This window comes from Carassius carassius, chromosome 21, assembly GCF_963082965.1.
Source record: "Carassius carassius chromosome 21, fCarCar2.1, whole genome shotgun sequence".
Lineage (NCBI taxonomy): Eukaryota > Metazoa > Chordata > Actinopteri > Cypriniformes > Cyprinidae > Carassius > Carassius carassius.
This window is the reverse complement of record NC_081775.1, coordinates 23,736,158-23,754,921: the sequence shown is the minus strand read 5'-3', so window position 1 is coordinate 23,754,921 and position 18,764 is coordinate 23,736,158. Positions and strand designations below refer to the sequence as shown.

The following is an 18,764-nucleotide window of genomic DNA, read 5'->3' as shown; positions in this document are numbered from 1 at the left end:
GTTTGGTGCCATACGTCCCTGGCCAGTTAAACAGAAAACAGCTGTCATGAATGATCAAGCTCAGTTTAGTGGTTTCTGTTGTCACGTGATCATGTGACAATCAGCGTCAGTGCAAAGCCTCATTGTAAGTGTGAATCTAGTTTTTTTGTCTTTTTCTAATTAGTATTTATTTTGGTTATTTTTGACATTGCCAAACAGTTCCAGTCACAATGATTTTAACTGCTGCTTTACTCACTCTGTCAAGTGTCCTACTGTACAAACATCTCTTCGTTTTGTTACGTTCATGCTGGCATTATTTATTAATGCTCTTTAATGTGCTTGTAGCATATTAAAGCGTTTTTAATTGAACTGTAGCATTGGCAGTGCAGGCTTATGAGTCAGTTTTCCTAATATATTATTTGAATTATACATGTGCAGTAAATATACCTAATCAAATGTACAAAACTCTGTATAATATCGAAGCCTTTTGAAATGACCCCTTTCTTGTTGCTTTCTTTACTTTATTTAAAAACTGATTCAGTTGCCAAGTTTGCTTTTTTATTAATAGTTCATATTTTTGTAATTGTCTCCATTCTGTACATTGTCTTTAATTTCTCTCTGTTTACAAACATGTATTTATTGTGCCGTACAGTACATATTGTTGCTCTTATCATGTGGTCGTAAATGATTATATCATCCCTTTTGGTGATGGTGTTGTATTATGGAACTCTTACTGAGAGAATGTTTGTTATTATTAGTATGTAATGATCCCATTGATATGTGTCTCTAGAGAGATTGCGTAGAGAAAGGGAAAGCCAAATTATAGTCATTACTGTGGTCATTTTTCATTCTTTCTTTCTTTTTAAAAGAAAGTGGTTCCGTGGCCTGAGGGTTGTGCCTTACAGATAGCTCTTTAGATTTTATCCTCTTGCTGCACTAAAGAAACTACTGGCTGGAAATTGTTTGTCGTTTTCCTCCTGTTTAAGTGGCATAAATGCTCCCAGCATAAAACAAACAAAAAATAGACAAAAGTTGTCAGACCTCATCGGACAGGGTAAAAGCAGGCCAGTGACATGTGTTTGGGTTTGCGACCAGCTGTAAGAACCTCCATCCTGTTTCTGTCTATGCTGTGTTCGTCTGACTAAGACATTCGAAGACTTTTGCGTTTCATGCAATATGAGAGAAAACATCTTTCTGTTTGGGGAATAACAGGGCATTTTGATTTCCAGATCATTCACAAAAAGCCCAAGAACTCAATTTGGGACTCATTTTGACACATATACTGTAGATTCTTATTGACCCTAAATGGATGAAATCAGTGCGTCCTTCTCGTCTCTTTTTAAATCATGAGAAAAACACACAAACAGAATTTGACAAATGATATTTAGGGATAACTATTTTTTTGTTATGTGACTTGAATGACAAAACTTGTCTGGAGGTTTCACAAGACCGTGTAGTTGTTTATTGAACTCCTTGTTTATTGCAGTCTATTGGATAGCACTGTAGAACTAAAAATTTACGTACGAAAACTGGTAAAATCCAATAAAAATGTTCCTTTTTTTTTTTTTTAATATGCACCAAAATAAAAGCATGGGTTGACTCTATAATGCTGTCTCTTGTTTCTTCTGAAATACTTTTTCTATAACCAAATCTATGATTTGTTTAGTTTTATTTTATAAATTTTTTCAGATGGACTGTTCAAGTTACATTATGCCTGATCTGATTGTTTGTGTGTTTATTAAATATATAATTTTTCTAATAATATCATTTATCTTTAAATACAGTGTTTATTCATTTTTATTCCAGTTTTAGTTAGTTTAGTATGTCAACATAAACTAAATGAAAATGACAAATGTTTTCTTTTCTTAGCAGCTAGCTGAAATAAAATAAGGTTTTAAGTTTACATTTTTTATATTTAATCTTATTTGAGTTCACTATAATAGTTTATTATAATTTAGTTTACTATATTTCAAATTTCAAATCTTTATTGTCATATGCACAGGAAACTGTCGTCACACAGTACAATGAAATTCTTATTCTGCGCCTCCTCCTAGCAACATTAAACATCAATTATCAATTAAATTAAAATTAAATCAAACACCCTGTGTATAATAAGCCTGGTTCAGACAGATTTTTTTTTTATTTTATTTTATTTTAACAAAGATACAGATTTAATAGCAGCTGTCTGTACAGGACAGTGTGAAAGACTGGATCTAGACAAGAGAACCACTTCAAGGCCACATTTATTTTTTCTAAATTTTTTTAGCTTTCGCAGTGCTTTTCCGAACACGCGGTCTCACACAAACATATCCAACTGACTCACCGGCAAAATGCGAGTACAACATCCTCTCAATCTATTACACATATTTTGGACATATAGTAGAATTTATAAATTTGCAGACATTTATAATTCCCCTGAGAGACATGGGAATGATTGCAGAGCATCTAAAGTTCAACTCATTTCTGCTTTTGCTAAAATGACTAATAGGAGAGATATTGCAGTGCAGGGAATACAGGTACACTAACAACCCCTGAAAAGACCTGTATACTGGTATTATGGCATAAAGGAAGGACAAGGTTTGACACTTGTGTTTGGCACAATCTTGCTAGTTTGCTATGTCATTAACACCAAAAGCCAGGTCAAAGATTTGAGGTTCAGTAACTTATTCTGTGTCAGAAGACAAGTGAATGGCCTGGATGGACAACACTAGCAGCTACAGTCAGACTGCTGTGGGGGCGTCAGGTTATCCGTCAGTCTGGCTGTGGGCGTTCCTGTGGTGACGGAGGGGTCGGCCTCAAGCGTGTCTGACATCTTGTCGCAAATGATGTCCACCAAGCGTTCAAAAGTCTGCTTGATGTTGATGTTGTCCTTTGCACTTGTCTCAAAAAACTCAAATCCTTTTCGGAAAGAGAGATTGGTAAGTATAATATGTCAAGGGAATACACATTAGCTTTCAAAAGTTTGGGGCCGGTAAGATTTTTACGTTTTTTAAGTCTTATATGCTCATCAAGACTTCTATTAGGTGATCAAAAATGAGTACATTTGTAATCTATTCATTTGATGGAAAATCAGATTTTTAAGCTGCCATTACTCCAGTTTTCAGTGTCACGTGATTCTTCAGAAATCATTCTAATATGTCAATTTGATGCTCGAGACAACATTATTATCAATGTTGAAAACAGTTGTGTTTCTTAATGTGTTTGGGGGAACTGTGATGCATCTGATGTATAGAAATGTATATATTTATAACTTTTTTACTCACCCAGCTGTTCTGCTAGCAGTCTCCCGCTGTCCACAGACACTATCCTATCTTCCTCCATGTCGCATTTGTTTCCTGCGAGGATTACCTGGGCATTGTCCCAAGAGTATGTCTTAATCTGGGTCGCCCTGACACAAGATGAGACAAAAGCGAGCAGACATGCTTGTCATCAGTACAAATGCCACTGATACATCCTCCAGCACAAGATGTGCCAGACTCATACCAAAACTTTTGACAGTTTTATTGTATGAATATGTCATCATGCCACACAGAATCAATGGAAACGCATGTCGAACACACTTCTTCAGATTGTGTCCCTCTCTCTTCCTTTTTCTCATTTCTACAGCAGCATGTTCCTTATGTAATGGCACGTTATTACTACAGTGTATTTTGGGGGTATTTGTACTCAAGTGATACAATTTCTTTCAAACCAATTTAAGGTATTGTGTTTCGCAGGTCATTATGACTTAAATCTTTTTCTCTTGTACAAAACGTATTTCTCATCTTACTCAACTAACAAGATAAATCAAGCTCATGTGCAATTTAGAGGAACAGTAAAATATCTTTCACGCATTGCTTTTGTATGGCTTCAGAAGACTTGAAATACAGTGCACAATTTCCTTTCTAGAAAGTCACTGGAAAGACACCAAGATGAGTAAATGATGACAAAATTTGCATTTAATTGGAAATAAAACTAAAATCATTGAATTTATACTTTTAAACAATATTTGTTTTCTGAAAATAACGTTGACCATTTTGAGCACTGAACCAAAAATATATTTTATGAAGTTACTTTAATAAAATTATCTCTTAAAAGTATGGTTCACTCAAAAATGTTGTTCCATTCTAATATTTGTTTCTTTTCTTTATTTCTTCTGTGGAGTACAAAATAAGATATTTTAAGAAAAGTGGATCCATATATAGAACATCTTACCAATGTTCTTCAAAACAGCTTCCTTTAAGTTCTTATACAAGTTTAGAATGACATGATGGTGACATAATGATTACTGTACATCATTTTCATTTTTTCATTAACTATCCCTTTCAGGCATGAATATCTCACACTTTCAGGCAGATGGAAACTGCAGGATCACCTCTGCAAACCCACACAATGAAAAGCTCATGAATACTTCTTTTGAAAGCAGAAGCTCTGGCTGTCATAACGCACCATTTAAGCTTTAAATCCACTTACCAGTCCTGCACAGCAGCAAAAGACTCCTCGTTAGTAATGTCATACATTAGGATGAAGCCCATGGCCCCTCTGTAGTAGGCAGTGGTGATAGTCCTGTACCTTTCCTGCCCAGCTGTGTCCTAAAAATAACAAGACCAGCATTATTTTTTGTTAGACCGAGTTAAAAATTCTTCACCAAAAAATAAAAATAAACTGATGGTGAGTATATTTTTAGCCAATTTTCATTTTGGGGTGAACTATTCGTCTAATTTAGTCTGGGAGAGACATTCAATACAACAAATGTGTGAAATGAATGAGCGCTCGAGTCTGAGAAACGATCGAGACGGTGGTTTGTCACCTCTAAAAGTAGTAGCGCTTTCACTGAAAGACTCAAATAGAAAAGTGTGCCACGATCTGATCTGAAAAATCAGTTTTGCTGATGCTGATTTAAAGGCCTAGATAAGGTGTCAATAGCCTATGTTCTGTTTCCATAACCCAGTGTTAATATCAGCCCATGTGATATTAAAATTTATTTATCCAACCCTTCAAAGCTTTACCAACTATTAAAAACATTATTAATGATGAGTTAAAGAAGATTTAAAGTCTGTGCGTTTTTTTTTACCCAGATCTGAAGCTTGATCCTTTTGTCGTTCTTATAGACAGTTTTGACCTTAAAGTCGATGCCCACCGTACTGACAAAGGCAGATGTGAAAGTATCATCAGCGTAGCGGAAGAGGAAGGATGTTTTTCCAACGCTGCTGTTCCCAATGATCAGCAACTTGAACATGTAATCAAAGTTTTGATCAGAGTTCTCCTTTTGTTTGTTGTCTTGCGTAGCAGCCATCTGTGAGAACACAAAGACACAGTGTAATGAATAGATCAAAGGTTTACAGCCTGACAATATTGTGTAAACTCTTAATATGGTAAACATGTAATTATAGTATTTCATATGTAGTAACATGATATTATAAAAAGAGAGAGAGAGAGAGAGAGAGAGAGAGAGAGAGAGAGAGAGAGAGAGAGAGAGAGAGAGAGAGAGAGAGAGGCCTTCTGGATTTCATTAAAGACTCAGCTCTCTCTGTGTTTTTAACCAGTCTTTTTATGTCAGTCTTTGAAAGTCAGCACCAGGAGCTGTCCATGACTGCCGTGAAGACTAGTGAGTGTCCTACAGCATTTTAGAATATAACCCATTAATCCCATCTTTAAGATTTGTATCTAAAATGTAATTTGTATTTTTCACAAGTTCTGAAGTATATATATATATATATATATATATATATATATATATATATATATATATATATATATATATATTCACACATGCACACACAAATAAACAAATTTTGACTCTATTTTTGACTAAAATTGTGTCCTAAAAAAACATAACATCATGTTTTAGAAACTTTATGTGTTCACATTTAGCTGGGAAAATTGCGATTAACTTGTTTAAGAGGCGCGTGCGTACGCGGAAGGTGGCTATCATACACCAGAGATGTTGTCTAGGTAGGCAGCTCAGTTTCCGGGCTGAGCGTTTATTTTCAGGCAAGCCCTGGATATTAAACGCTAATAGTCTTCAAACAACTAATGCTTATAATAATAGATACAAACTATATATGAAGTGGGCCATAGATGAGTCATTTGAGTTGTAAATTATAGCTGTAACCAACACGTGTATTCACAATATCCTTACATATAAACAACCAAGAATGTTTGAATAAACAGCTCTTATGAATAAATTAGCTTTTACGGCTGAATGCTTTTGTCGTCACTGATGTTGCTTTTCATAAATTGTATAAATCTTTCATGGCCGGACATTATTATGGATGCTGTCAAATGACAAATCTTATAAAACGACACTTAGTTTTTACAGTATGACTAAATTAGCTATTTATTTTTCTTTTTGCGTGGCTCCATTAAGACCAAACAACATTATATATATATATATATATATATATATATATATATATATATATATATATATATATATATATATATATATATATATATATATATATATAAAACGCCGTTTCTCACTTACCTTTCCGTATAACTCCATTGTTTTAAAAAGAATACAATGAACGGATTCTTATTTAATCCTAATAAATTATAGCTTTTTTTTCGTTTTTGGAGAGGTGGAGTCGGCTGTTGGGATAAATGTTGGATGCAGTGATGCTCGCAATGGACGTCAGCAGACAACTCATCCCACATCCGGCCAGAGTGTGAGTGCGGTCTGCAGACAGCAGGGGGCGGATCAGAAACAACTGCATCTCATCATATAGCAAAACATTCACTATATCCTACATTTGTGGACTAGATAAAATAATAAAAAGATTATGTGTACAGTATATAATAAATAATATGATAAATATTACAAACAATTATACAATATTACAATTGTGAATGAACAAAAACGACTGAACAAAATGGGAGAGAGTAGCCTACACAAAAACATTCCTCATATAGAAAACATGAAGAACATATTGTGAAATTCAAAAATATTAGATTTCATTTTAATAATATAATAATGCACTTTAATAATTTCTGTTATTGTAATTGAAAGTGTTTCAGTTGATTCAACGCTATGCGCTGCCGTTTTGACAAGTTCTCCCTGGAAGAAGAGACTGTGAACTCTCAATGGGATTCTTCTGGTTAATATATTTGTATATATACAGCCTATTTTATCCTCACGTGAGCATTTTCCGTATATCGGCATTACTTGCTAATTAATTTAGAGATCTCCACAAAAAAAAAGGAAAAAAAAGAAATGTAAAGTTTACGAATCCTACAATTATAACGCACATTTTAATGTCCATGAGCTGAGCTAACGCTATAGGGGCGGTTACAAAAAAAAGTGTCATCATGTATTTAATATTAATAGGATCATACCTCGCAAAAGGATGCCAGTATAATGTTATTAATATTAATGAGCTAGGCCTTCGTCATAGTAGAACTAATGCCCATCCCACTTTCGCATGCGCATGTGTTGTTTACTGGAATGTCACGTATTCCTCGTACAAAAAACACACAGTAAATGCAGTGGTATGAGAAAGGTAAACCGATTTTTAGTCGTCTACTATCTTGTCGTTTAACGTGTTGCTGGTAAATTATGCAGGGGTTGGTTGTTTGTCCTGTAAACTTGAAGTAAACGCATTCACGCTTTTGTGGACAATGCTTTTAAAGGAAATTGAATATCTGATATTAGCGTTCAGGTGGTAAAACATATTACTTACGCCTACATACTCTGTTCATGACTGTGCTATATAATAATTTATTTTGGTAAACAAACGTTTTAAACTTTGTTTCCACTGTGGATTGGTAGCGCTCTCTAGTGGCTGAAGACCTCTACAAAGTACTTTGTACTTTTGAGCTATGACCTGCATGCATGTGGAGGGGAAAACATTTCATATAAAATGTGACTGATGGGGTGCAAGTCAGAATTGATCAGATTTATTTTCCAGATGAGTCATGTACATTAGGCTTTCTGTTTTTTCCCGCTAGTCTTCCATTATGGAGGATTCAGTGGAGGTCATCCTACAGCATAAAAGTTGCAAGCTCTCCAATCATGCTCAGGAAAAGCCACTTGTCACAGCAACATCTGGTGCTTTGCTTGTGGGAGTTTATGGCCTCTGGTCATTATTTGCACTTCCTGGTTTTCGGAAAGTACCCATATGCCTCAAGGTACTGAAAATCATATACAATGTATTGGCAGCTATTTATAACTTTGCTCAGCTATTCCTTTAATACCCTGTTGATCACTTTAGATGGCAACAATTTGCACTTTACCACGTTTAGATTTATAGTCCTGCAGAGAGAAAATCAATCAATCAATTAATCACTGATGTAAGTGAAATTAATATTGCCTAGGTGCCGTATTTGCCCTCCAGTAGAACACAGACCCAGAATGTAATGAAACTCCTGCATGGGAGAGCAGGGTGTCTGGCAGATCTGGGATCTGGTGATGGGAGACTGGTGAGTCTTTAACATTAAGCATGTTAAATGATAATGAACTGATTGTATGACATGTATTTCCAAACACTGTGCTTACTACCAATCATTCTGCAAAATACCAATGCATATAGTTTAATCATAAAGCTAACAATGACATCTAACAAAAATCCTAATAATATATATATGTAAAACTCTAAGTGTTATAACAGATTTACAGATGAAGTTTTGTGCTTCTAAGCACTTTCTGTTTCAGATGCTTCTGATGGCTTTCTGCAGATGACTACTTTCTCACCAAAATACATGGTGAGATGCTTAGTAGCTGGGTGGGAGATAATGTATACGAAATGAAAAACCAAAGAAAAATATTGGAAAACAGGCTATTTATAATTTTGCATGACTTCGCTTTTAGATGTTGCTCACTTTTAAGATCTTGGGGCTTGGCTTTCAAAAATGAAATGACTAATCTTTGGGTTATTTATACAGTCATTTCTCACCAAGATAATGGCCACTGGGCAGCCTACCTGGGGCTGCCTCTTTTGTGTTCAAAAATAGATCTCATTAAATCTCAAATTTGGATGGAAAAATCTTTTCCCCCTGCACACATATTTAATAGCAAGAATCATTGGTCTTACAGTTAAAAATATTCTTCTTGGTTACTTTTAAACATGGCAAGCAAACAATATGAGCCACAGGCAGTCTGCTTTGTCCAGATATAACTGACATAAATATCACAGACCCTGGTTCTCGAAGTGTAGGTTTGGCTTTATGTGTTTTGTAGGTATTTGCTGCCACTGTAGAGGGTTTCCAGTGCACTGGCTTTGAAATCAATTCTATCCTATCTGGATATGCCAGAGTCAAAGCAAAGTGGAAGGGAATACCATCCAGAACTGCGACTTTTATAAACCAGGACTTTTGGAAGGTAGGGTAAAGGATGTAATAGGTTCAGTGGAATTATAAAAATAATGGTTTTCAGACAGATTTTCAGCTTCTCTTCCATTGGCCAGTAAAATAAATAGCTCCGCCTCCAACTCCATTGGTTAGGTAAATGTTGGGATGTAGGGATACTAAAACAGATATTAAAGGGGAATTAAAGCAATGTGCACAAGCACCAGGTGGGATTTCACACAAACAGTTGCCCCAATATCTGTTATTTTTATTTATCTTTCATCAATTTATTGTACCTATATCAACACTCCAAATTTCTGTTAATAATGTAGTTGATGATCATATCAGTCAATAACCATGTCAGCTTGGCCAATTAATGTTATGTGTTTTCTGTTACAAAATTATTTTTTGCAGCAAACCATGTGTTTTTTAAACTTTAATCATATATTTTATTTCAGCGTTTATTTCTATTCCTCATTTACCTTTTTATTCATTCTTAAAACATCATAATAATTTTTTGTTATACAATACATTTATATATACACACTGTTAATATTTGGTCCTTTGCATCAAAATGGTTGAGAACAGGTCAACAGTTTCAGACCAACACCTGCACTAATCTACAACTGTTTGGAAAAACACCTATTGAAAAAATACACATGCACCACGTGCATATTTTATTTCTGATTTAATTTCACATGTCCAAGTGTCGATGATTCAGTTTTGTCGCTTGCTTCCACAGACAGATTTGTCCAAATATAACAATGTGACTGTTTTCTTGGCACCCGGAGTGGTAAGTATGCACAGATGTCCTTTCTCCATTTATACTGAGCTGAGTATTAAAATTGTCTCTTTAGAAATCAGTGCAACAAATTACATCATCTAAATATATTCTTGATAGTGCTATGATTTACTCTGAAGAATATATTAGGCTAGGCTAATTTTGGAGAATTTACATAATTGTAAACTATGTGTTGTACAAGAAGAAGTCATGCTTGTAAATGCAAAACACTAATGCAGAAAATACCTGTCTGTCTTGCCAATGATTACCTTGCTCAATACAATGTGCTTTGTGGACTACAGATGGAGGTGTTGGGTAGGAAACTGGAGAAGGAGTTACCAGATGAGGCTCGTGTGATTGCCTGTCGCTTCCCATTTCCTGACTGGACTCCCACAGCCACTGAGGGTGAAGGACTAGACCAGACTTGGGCATATGATATAAAGGATATACACAAGCTACCATGACCTTGTGTCAAAAAGCTTTCCATTTTGCATTTTAGCACTGCCTGAAAGGTACCAGTCATTTTTAGAAGACATATGCGCGCATAATAAAGTATAGAATAATTACTTTTTTTATTGTAAGGACTGCATTTTTTTCCTTTTCTGTTACTGCAGGTAGGTTTTATGACATGTTGTTTGTCTGTCGTTAAATTGTAAAATGAACCGTGAAATAAAGACTAAAAATTACTCTGCTGACAACAAACTGCTCATATGTATTTTATTATATCCTAGCAAAGTCCCAAAAAAATTATGAAGATTACATGGCTGTCTATTACATGTGCGTCAGACTTGCATTATTCTTCCCACAAATTTTGAATATATATATATATATTTCTTATGTCTGGGTAAAAGGGTTGAATGGTTGAGCTTAATGAATGCAGTAAAAACAAAATTTTTATAAATATTAAGGAAAAATAATTACATGTTTCTTGTTTTCCTGTTAAGCATATGCTCTCGTTATTACTTGGGTGTCACATTTGACTTTTTTTTTTTTTTTTTTACAATATAACACTTTTAAGTAAAAGGTTTGCACACAAAATATGCAACTAAATATGTTTTGATAAGTAAAACGAAATAATAAATAATAGTACTTCAAGCTACTTAACATCAAAATTATAACATTCTTGTATGATTTTAATTTTTACAGAGTCAAGAAGCTCAAGCCCTGATGGCCAAAATACCCATTTCAATGGGGAATACTGATATTTGAAGTGTTTTAAGCTATGCTATTTGAATTATATTTTAGGTAATAGTTCATCTAGAATGTTTAGTAGTTATTATGTTTCAAAAACTTACCATAATGCTTTAAAAAGGGAACATGCAAGATGTTGTGTGTCACTTGGCCACATGGTGATGCTCTGGCACTCTTCTGTGAATCAGACGGTTTCAAACGTACAAATGTCTTTACCATCGTTCATTTAGCTTATTGAACCACGATAAATTGGCAACATCAGTAAACTGCCAATATCTCTCTTATTTCTCAAATGTTGTAGATATATTCGCCTGCCTTTGACTGACATACAAGATGTGTATTTATCACTATGCGAGAGATTGCTGTGTGGATATAGATCATAGCTCTTATAGACCTGATTTTAAGCCATAATCTTTGCCTAGTAGTTGTCTATGAGGTGTCTAGGATGTTTAATAATGGATACAGTGAGGTCGTTCACAGATGACAGATCTCACACACCATATAGGGTCTTCCTCGCTCGTGACGCAGTTCGTCTAGAGCAGACGCGCGCGGCGCTGTGGTATAAAAGCAAGGAGACACGCCGGTCCAGCAGCACTGTGACAGCACACACAGTAACACACAGAGCCGTGGAGACGCTGAGGAATACCTCTTACCCAGCTGTAACGACACACAACGACAAGATGTGTGAGCTCAATAAAATAAGTGAGCAAGGATGGAAAAAGTCAGAGGATAACAGTCGAACCGGCACAGAGTATTCCAGAATTATTACAGACCCCAATACTGGGAAATGTTACTGCCGGGGAAAAGTTCTAGGAAAGGTAATGGACTCAATATTAATGCTGATATTGTTTACAATATTTTATTTATTCAACATTATTTTATTATTTGATGTGAAATGTATTATTCTATTTGAAAATGTACTGCTATTCAGTGTGCATGGTTGCATTACTTTTTTGCATTTACTTTTTAATGTGTCTGTCTGTCTGTGCATGCATTGATTATGGTTACATTGCTTCTCGAAAATCTCTTTATCTTGTTTAACATTATAGTTATCTTATACTTTCTCTATGACATTAGGGAGGCTTTGCAAAGTGCTATGAAATGACCGACCTGTCTTCAAGTAAAGTCTATGCAGCCAAAATCATCCCGCATTCACGTGTGTCAAAACCGCACCAGAGAGAAAAGGTAGGACAGACACGTGGCATAGGCTATATAAATTGCAGTGCACAAACGATCGATCCAAAACCTCACACTTCTGTATTCTGCTGTTCCAGATAAATCGAGAGATTGACTTGCACAGAGCTCTCAGTCACAAACACATAGTGCATTTCTACCACCACTTTGAAGACAAAGACAACATCTATATTCTGTTGGAGTACTGCAGTAGAAGAGTACGTTTAAAAGTCTAAGTGTATTAATGTGTAATATGTAATGCAAATGACAGTATGCCCCCTGACTGACTCCTGGTAATCTTTTTTAGTCACTGGCCCATATACTGAAGGCACGTAAAGTCCTTACAGAACCTGAAGTGAGGTATTACTTGAAACAGACAGTGTCCGCTTTAAAATACCTTCACGATTTAGAAATCCTGCATCGTGATTTGAAACTAGGTATGTATGCGTACACTCACTGTACATGCATGATGTTTATTAACATTTCATCAGTTTATAAGTAGTTAAAAATCTTCTGTTTTACCATTCAAAGGCAACCTGTTTGTGAATGACTCAATGGAGCTGAAAGTGGGAGATTTTGGGCTGGCTGCCAAACTGGAGCCAGTCAGCAACAGACGCAAAACGATCTGCGGTACACCCAACTACCTGTCCCCGGAAGTGCTGAACAAACAGGGCCACGGCTGGGAGTCTGACGTGTGGGCTTTGGGCTGTGTCATGTAAGTTTATCGCCCTCAGATTTACAAGGTTTTCTCTATATGCTCTATATTTATAAATCGCTTGGTGTGAATAGGCAATGATTGCCGATTCATACTCGCTCTATCAATGAATGTCTACTTTTCCATTCTAGTTGTGTATGCCTTTGTAATCGGTGATTATGCTTCAGCTTTTATGCTTGAATGACATATTAACAGCATGTGGTTTACAGTTTGTCACCAGTGATGATCTATTTTGGGATCATTTACTCAACCTCGTGTCATTTCTAGCCTAAATGTCATTCTTTCATCCAATGAACACAAACAAAATGTGGTTCCTTTTTGAAGAATGTGCTGGTTGCTCTAGTCAAAAATGCTGTCTGTCAAGCTACCAATCTACATTCATGTTCATTACAAAAAAATGGACAAAGAACATGAGATTTAGTAAATTACTATTTTTTTTTGGTGCAACTATTCTTAATGACACATTTCACTTCTTCCTCTTCAGGTACACCATGCTTCTGGGTAAACCTCCATTCGAGACCACTAACCTGAAGGACACATACCGCTGTATCCGAGAGGCCCGCTACATCATCCCGGCCTCGCTCTCTCTCCCCGCCAAACAGCTCATTTCCGGCATGCTCGCACAGAACCCTGTGGACCGCCCGCACCTGGATGACATCATTCGCCATGAATTTTTCACCCAGGTAAGTTTATTTGTTGCGCCGCAGTAGATTAAGTATATCCAGCCAAGCAGTTGGACTTTTCCTCCAATGTTTGTGTCGTGATTTCGCCGCAGGGCTTCATGCCAGAAACTCTGCCTGTCAGCTGCTGCCATTCTACCCCAGACTTCCACATTTCCAGTCCAGCCAAGAGCTTCTTCAAAAAGGCAGCTGCTGCTCTCTTCGGTGGCAAGAAGGACAAAGCCAAGTACTATGAAAATATAAGTAAGTTCTCGCTACAGTTAACTAATGCACTACTCATTTCAGATGACCCCATGAATAACTGTTTTTCGTCCGACAGATCGCTTAGCCAAAGAAGAGGAAGAGATATTCAAGCTCCGTCAAGATTTCAGAAAGTCTTCCATCAGTAATCAGATTACTACACACTCATCCGAGGTGAGCATTGTACCCTTTATAGTAGGCTATAATAAGGAATTCATCGCCAACTCTGAGATATTAATGAAAGTTAAGTGTTAGGTCATTCATGACACATATGCTGCGATTTTTCCTCTTTAGGAAGGAGGAAATCCGTCAGCACCTACAAGAAAGCCTGTTACCCAGGCAACTGCTGGAAGGCCGCAGACAAGAGATACCATTCACTTAATTGTTAGAGGCAGCTTGGGCAGCTGCAGCAGCAGCAGTGAATGTAAGTGTGTGTTATACGTGTGTTTCACCTGTTGGGTCTGACTCCAGCTCATTAGTTTCACAAGCTGATGCAATGTATCCCACTGTCTCTCCATAGGTCTTGAAGACAGCACCACTGGCACTGTGGCAGAGGCTGTTATTAGTGTTCTGAGAGGCTGTCTTGAACACATGCCTAAAGGTAAATAAGACACATTATACGTTACACTTCACACCTTGGTTTCTATACCGATTCCATTCTACAGAGTAAAGAAAATATACGATCTTTGCATTTAACAGTGCCCTGTTTCCCACAGCGGACAGCCTTCCCAGAGGAAATGGTTGTAATAGCTTGAAGTGGGTGACTAAGTGGGTTGACTACTCCAACAAATATGGCTTTGGCTATCAGCTGTCTGACAATACAGTGGGCGTCCTTTTCAACAACGGAACACACATGAGTCTCCTCTCTGACAAGAAGTAGGTGCTTCAAGCTGACTGTTTGTTAACTCAGTTCCGCTCTTTTTAAAATATTCATTAAAAGTTTAACCCCAAACAAATGTTTATATGTAATTTCAATCTGATTCATTTTTTAAAAAGGCAGGCATTACACAACACATAATTATTTAGCAGTTCCTCATTATGAAATTATTACAATACAATATCCTCTGATATGCACCAACATTCATACATGTGGGGTCAGTAATTGTTTTAAAAAAATCTAACCTTCTATAAATTCAATACATCTGTTAATGCATTCAAATTATCAAAAGTGAAAATTGAAGACTTATATTTATCTGTTATATATATATATATATATATATATATATATATATATATATAAAATATTTTCAGGAAAAAAATATTAAGCAACTGTTTACAAGCTAAAAGTCTTTAGGAATGTCTGGTGAAAATCAGCTTTGCAATTATTATTATTATTATTATTATTTTTTAAATATCTAAAAATATTATAATATTTTCCAATATTATGTTTGTTAGCCCTTTTACTGAATTTTTGATCAAATAAATGCAGCCTTGATAAGAATAAGAGACATTTTAGAAAATCTGACCTGTTTTTGAATTGTAGTGTATATCCAGTATACCCAATATTATTCCTTATGATTCTTATCCCTAGTTTTCAGAAAGAAAGAAAAACTACACCCATATCCTAGAAATGTCAGTTGAAAGACAAATGGCTTTAAACATGAAATATTATAAAACGGCAAGCATTAGTCATAGACCTCATATATATGTAAGGCTGCAGATACAAACTGGGAGCATTGGGTTGAATTGACTGTGTAGTTGATAAATCGATGTTGTCTTTGTTTTTTATAGGACAGTTTATCAGTATGCTGCCCTCAGCCAGAGGTCTGTTTTCTCTGTTACTGAGGTTCCCGAGAATGCTGTGGCCCAGGTCACCATCCTCAAGTACTTTTCCCACTACATGGAGGAGAATTTGATGGATGTGAGTGTGCTCTTAGATTCAACCCTTATGTTTGTATTCAGTATTAAAATTGTTACAGTCTAGAATTCAAAGACTTAATATTCTGGTCTAGACTTCAGGTTGTACAAGACATTGTTGTGTTAATATATTGTTTATCCTTGTTTTTCATGCAGGGAGGTGATATGATAAGTGAACAAGACACCCAGAAGACCAGAATATATCTTCTGCAGTGGCTGAAATCAGACAGAGCTTTATTGATGCTTTTCAACGATGGCACATTCCAGGTAAAATCTTTATTCATTACAAAGCAGCTCTTAAAACTGTATATAATGTCATCGCAGAACACGAATAACTTGCTGTCATTTTTGAAGTTTAAATTGAGATGTTAAGATAGATGTTTAAGTTGGTCATTTCCATAAAATGAAAGGGACTTGTGAAAAGGGACAAAAAGCATCATAACATTTAGCTTTTTTTGTCAGTGTTGGAGCTTGGCAGACCAAGTGGTAACCATTCACTTTAATTGTATGGAAAAGACATCTGTTTTCTGGTCTCTGAAAGACAGAAATGACAGAATTTTCATTTTGTGAGAACTGTTCCTTTAATGCAGCAGTTGGTAGAACTTTATTCCTCATGTAAAAAGCCACTGTCTAGTGTTTTACGCCCATCAGACCCCTGGGTAGTTATCAGTCAGGTCTGTCTTTGTTCAGATAAAAAGCTGTGTATACTATAGCACTGTGGGAAGAAGAAGGTCACAAACCCTGCTGTAATAACATCCTGCATCCTCTGAGAGTGTTTCACGTCTGTTCCAGAATAACAAAACCTTTTTCTTCATCTTCCAACAGGTGAACTTCTACCACGACCACACCAAGCTCATCCTGTGCACACAGCAGGACGAATATCTGCTGACGTACATAAATGAAGAGCGAACCTCTACCACCTTCCAACTGAGCACGTTGCTCAGCACTGGGTGCACTGCGGACCTGCGGAGTCGTCTGGAGTATGCATTGAACATGCTGCTGCAGAGATGCAACTGAGACTGACAGATGAGGAGAACAGTTGGCCACTGACTCAGCAAGATCTGATGTTTCTTTCGGCGCAAGGGCACAGAGGAGGGCTTGTTGAACCTGATGTCCACTGGATGAGAACCTGATGGAGCTATGGAAAGGTTTATAACCAAGACAGACTCTGTTGATTTACAAATGCTGAAATTCAGAGATTGGATTGAAGAAGAATGATGTGATCAAAAACATTAATAGAGAGAAAAGAAAATCTGGGCTGGGACCAGGCCTTGTTTGACAAGAAACAGACTTCTTGTGTGTATGTGTGGTAAAATGTTGATGGATCACACATGCATGTCCTAATCTTCAAACATAATTATTGTTTCTTTTTAATTATTGTTTTTTTCCCTCTGTCCTTACCAAATATTTATTGTGTACATAATTCCTTATTTATTTATTTAATGAATAAAATCCAAAAATTCTAACAACTTTTGTCCAGTTAATATTTCTTTTATACTTTATACTATTATTGTTTTTTTGTGTGTGTGTGTGTGTGTGTGTGTATACACACACACAGATCAGTTTATGTGCATTACCATATGTGATTATCATATTAGATTTAGGAGGGGAGGGTTGGTACTCAAAAGGGGGTGTGGTTAAGTTGAGTGCCACATGTAGATATCCAATACTTGAACAAATATACTATTCTACGCCACTAAAATCAGCGTGGGTTCTGACTTTTTTTTAATAAAACAAGTGCAAAATGAAAAAGAACTCATGGCTCTTAAGTAACAATGCCAACATACACGCAGTGTCAAGGTGTACAAAGCCACATCAAGATGTTGAGGAAGTTATTTAGATAAAGCAATATTGAATTTGCAAAACTGAAACAATAGCAGTCTGTCTTTAGTAGCGTGTACCGACTCAATTCACTACACGAGATATGGCATATAAGCTGAAAAAGTAAGAATTGTATGCTATTATGAATTTACAGGTGGATCTCAATTAATTAGAATGTCGTGGAAAAGTTATTTATTTCAGTAATTCAACTCAAATGAAACTCGTGTGTTAAATAAATTTAATGCACACCGACTGAAGTAGTTTTAATTGTGATGATTTTGGCTCACATTTAACAAAAACCCACCAATTCACTATCTCAACAAATTAGAATATGTTGACATGCCAACCAGCTAATCAACTCAAAACACCTGCAAAGGTTTCCTGAGCCTTCAGAATGGTCTCTCAGTTTGGTTCACTAGGCTACACAATCACGGGGAAGACTGCTGATCTGACAGTTGTCCAGAAGACAATCATTGACACCCTTCACAAGGAGGTTAAGCCACAAACATTCATTGTAAAAGAAGCTGGCTGTTCACAGAGTGCTGTATCCAAGCATGTTAACAGAAAGTTGAGTGGAAGGAAAAAGTGTGGAAGAAAAAGATGCACAACCAACCAAGAGAACCGCAGCCTTATGAGGATTGTCAAGCAAAATCGATTCAAGAATTTGGGGCTAGGGTCAAGGCATACAGACGTGTCAAAGAATTTGGCTACAGTTGTCCTGTTCCTTTTGTTAAGGCACTCCTGAACCACAGACAACGCCAGAGGCATCTAACCTGGGCTAAGGAGAAGAACTGGACTGTTGCCATTGGTCCAAAGTCGTCTTTTGAGATGAGAGCAAGTTTTGTATTTAATTTGGAAACCAAGGTCCTAGAGTCTGGAGGAAGGGTGGAGAAGTTCATAGCCCAATTTGCTTGAAGTCCAGTGTTAAGTTTCCACAGTCTGTGATGATTTGGGTGCAATGTCATCTGCTGGTGTTGGTCCATTGTGTTTTTTGAAAACCAAAGTCACTGCACCTGTTACATACCAAGTAATTTTGGAGCACTTCATGCTTCCTTCTGCTGAT

At 36.4% G+C, this 18,764-nt stretch overlaps 3 protein-coding genes across 7 annotated transcripts; 2 read left to right on the top strand and 1 right to left on the bottom strand.

Annotated features, from left to right (window-relative positions):
• Positions 1–2,204: 2,204 nt before the first annotated feature.
• LOC132097220 (ras-related protein Rab-3C-like) lies at positions 2,205–6,598 on the bottom strand. Its single transcript, XM_059502860.1, has 5 exons — positions 6,449–6,598; positions 5,033–5,254; positions 4,432–4,550; positions 3,243–3,367; positions 2,205–2,877 (listed from the first exon to the last, which is right to left on the bottom strand). The coding sequence occupies exons 1-5, from the start codon at positions 6,464–6,466 to the stop codon at positions 2,687–2,689; spliced, it is 675 nt and encodes a 224-aa protein (XP_059358843.1). The 5' UTR covers positions 6,467–6,598; the 3' UTR covers positions 2,205–2,686.
• Positions 6,599–7,359: 761 nt separating this feature from the next.
• LOC132097923 (ATP synthase subunit C lysine N-methyltransferase-like) lies at positions 7,360–10,710 on the top strand. Of its 5 annotated transcripts, XM_059503925.1 has the most exons (6): positions 7,366–7,460; positions 7,909–8,088; positions 8,275–8,379; positions 9,137–9,277; positions 9,986–10,036; positions 10,327–10,710. In XM_059503925.1, the coding sequence occupies exons 1-6, from the start codon at positions 7,383–7,385 to the stop codon at positions 10,486–10,488; spliced, it is 717 nt and encodes a 238-aa protein (XP_059359908.1). In that variant the 5' UTR covers positions 7,366–7,382; the 3' UTR covers positions 10,489–10,710. The 5 variants fall into 5 exon arrangements, 2 of the variants coding, with proteins under 2 accessions (XP_059359908.1, XP_059359909.1); XR_009422799.1 differs by lacking the exons at positions 7,909–8,088; positions 9,137–9,277 and adding an exon at positions 8,612–8,661 and having other exon boundaries at positions 7,360–7,460; positions 10,327–10,409; XR_009422797.1 differs by lacking the exons at positions 7,909–8,088; positions 9,137–9,277 and adding an exon at positions 8,597–8,661 and having other exon boundaries at positions 7,360–7,460; positions 10,327–10,409.
• A 502-nt stretch (positions 10,711–11,212) lies between these two features.
• Positions 11,213–17,349, top strand: LOC132097922 (serine/threonine-protein kinase PLK2-like). Its single transcript, XM_059503924.1, has 14 exons — positions 11,213–12,033; positions 12,293–12,400; positions 12,490–12,606; positions 12,696–12,825; positions 12,920–13,103; positions 13,588–13,786; positions 13,879–14,026; positions 14,103–14,197; positions 14,318–14,447; positions 14,544–14,624; positions 14,740–14,899; positions 15,755–15,884; positions 16,037–16,147; positions 16,706–17,349. The coding sequence occupies exons 1-14, from the start codon at positions 11,647–11,649 to the stop codon at positions 16,895–16,897; spliced, it is 2,172 nt and encodes a 723-aa protein (XP_059359907.1). The 5' UTR covers positions 11,213–11,646; the 3' UTR covers positions 16,898–17,349.
• Positions 17,350–18,764: the final 1,415 nt, after the last annotated feature.

Excerpts from the sequence above, each read along its gene's own strand:
- LOC132097922 (XM_059503924.1), top strand. The coding sequence starts at position 11,647 with ATGAGGTGTCTAGGATGTTTAATAATGGATACAGTGAGGTCGTTCACA. Across the intron at positions 13,104-13,587 it reads TGGGCTTTGGGCTGTGTCAT|GTACACCATGCTTCTGGGTA; the intron begins GTAAGTTTATCG and ends CTTCCTCTTCAG. Across the intron at positions 15,885-16,036 it reads TGGAGGAGAATTTGATGGAT|GGAGGTGATATGATAAGTGA; the intron begins GTGAGTGTGCTC and ends TTTTTCATGCAG.
- LOC132097923 (XM_059503925.1), top strand. The coding sequence starts at position 7,383 with ATGCGCATGTGTTGTTTACTGGAATGTCACGTATTCCTCGTACAAAAA. Across the intron at positions 9,278-9,985 it reads TAAACCAGGACTTTTGGAAG|ACAGATTTGTCCAAATATAA; the intron begins GTAGGGTAAAGG and ends TTGCTTCCACAG. Across the intron at positions 10,037-10,326 it reads TTTTCTTGGCACCCGGAGTG|ATGGAGGTGTTGGGTAGGAA; the intron begins GTAAGTATGCAC and ends TGTGGACTACAG.
- LOC132097220 (XM_059502860.1), bottom strand. Across the intron at positions 3,368-4,431 it reads TTTGCTGCTGTGCAGGACTG|GGCGACCCAGATTAAGACAT; the intron begins GTAAGTGGATTT and ends ATCTTGTGTCAG. Across the intron at positions 2,878-3,242 it reads ACTGCTAGCAGAACAGCTGG|GATTTGAGTTTTTTGAGACA; the intron begins GTGAGTAAAAAA and ends CTTTCCGAAAAG.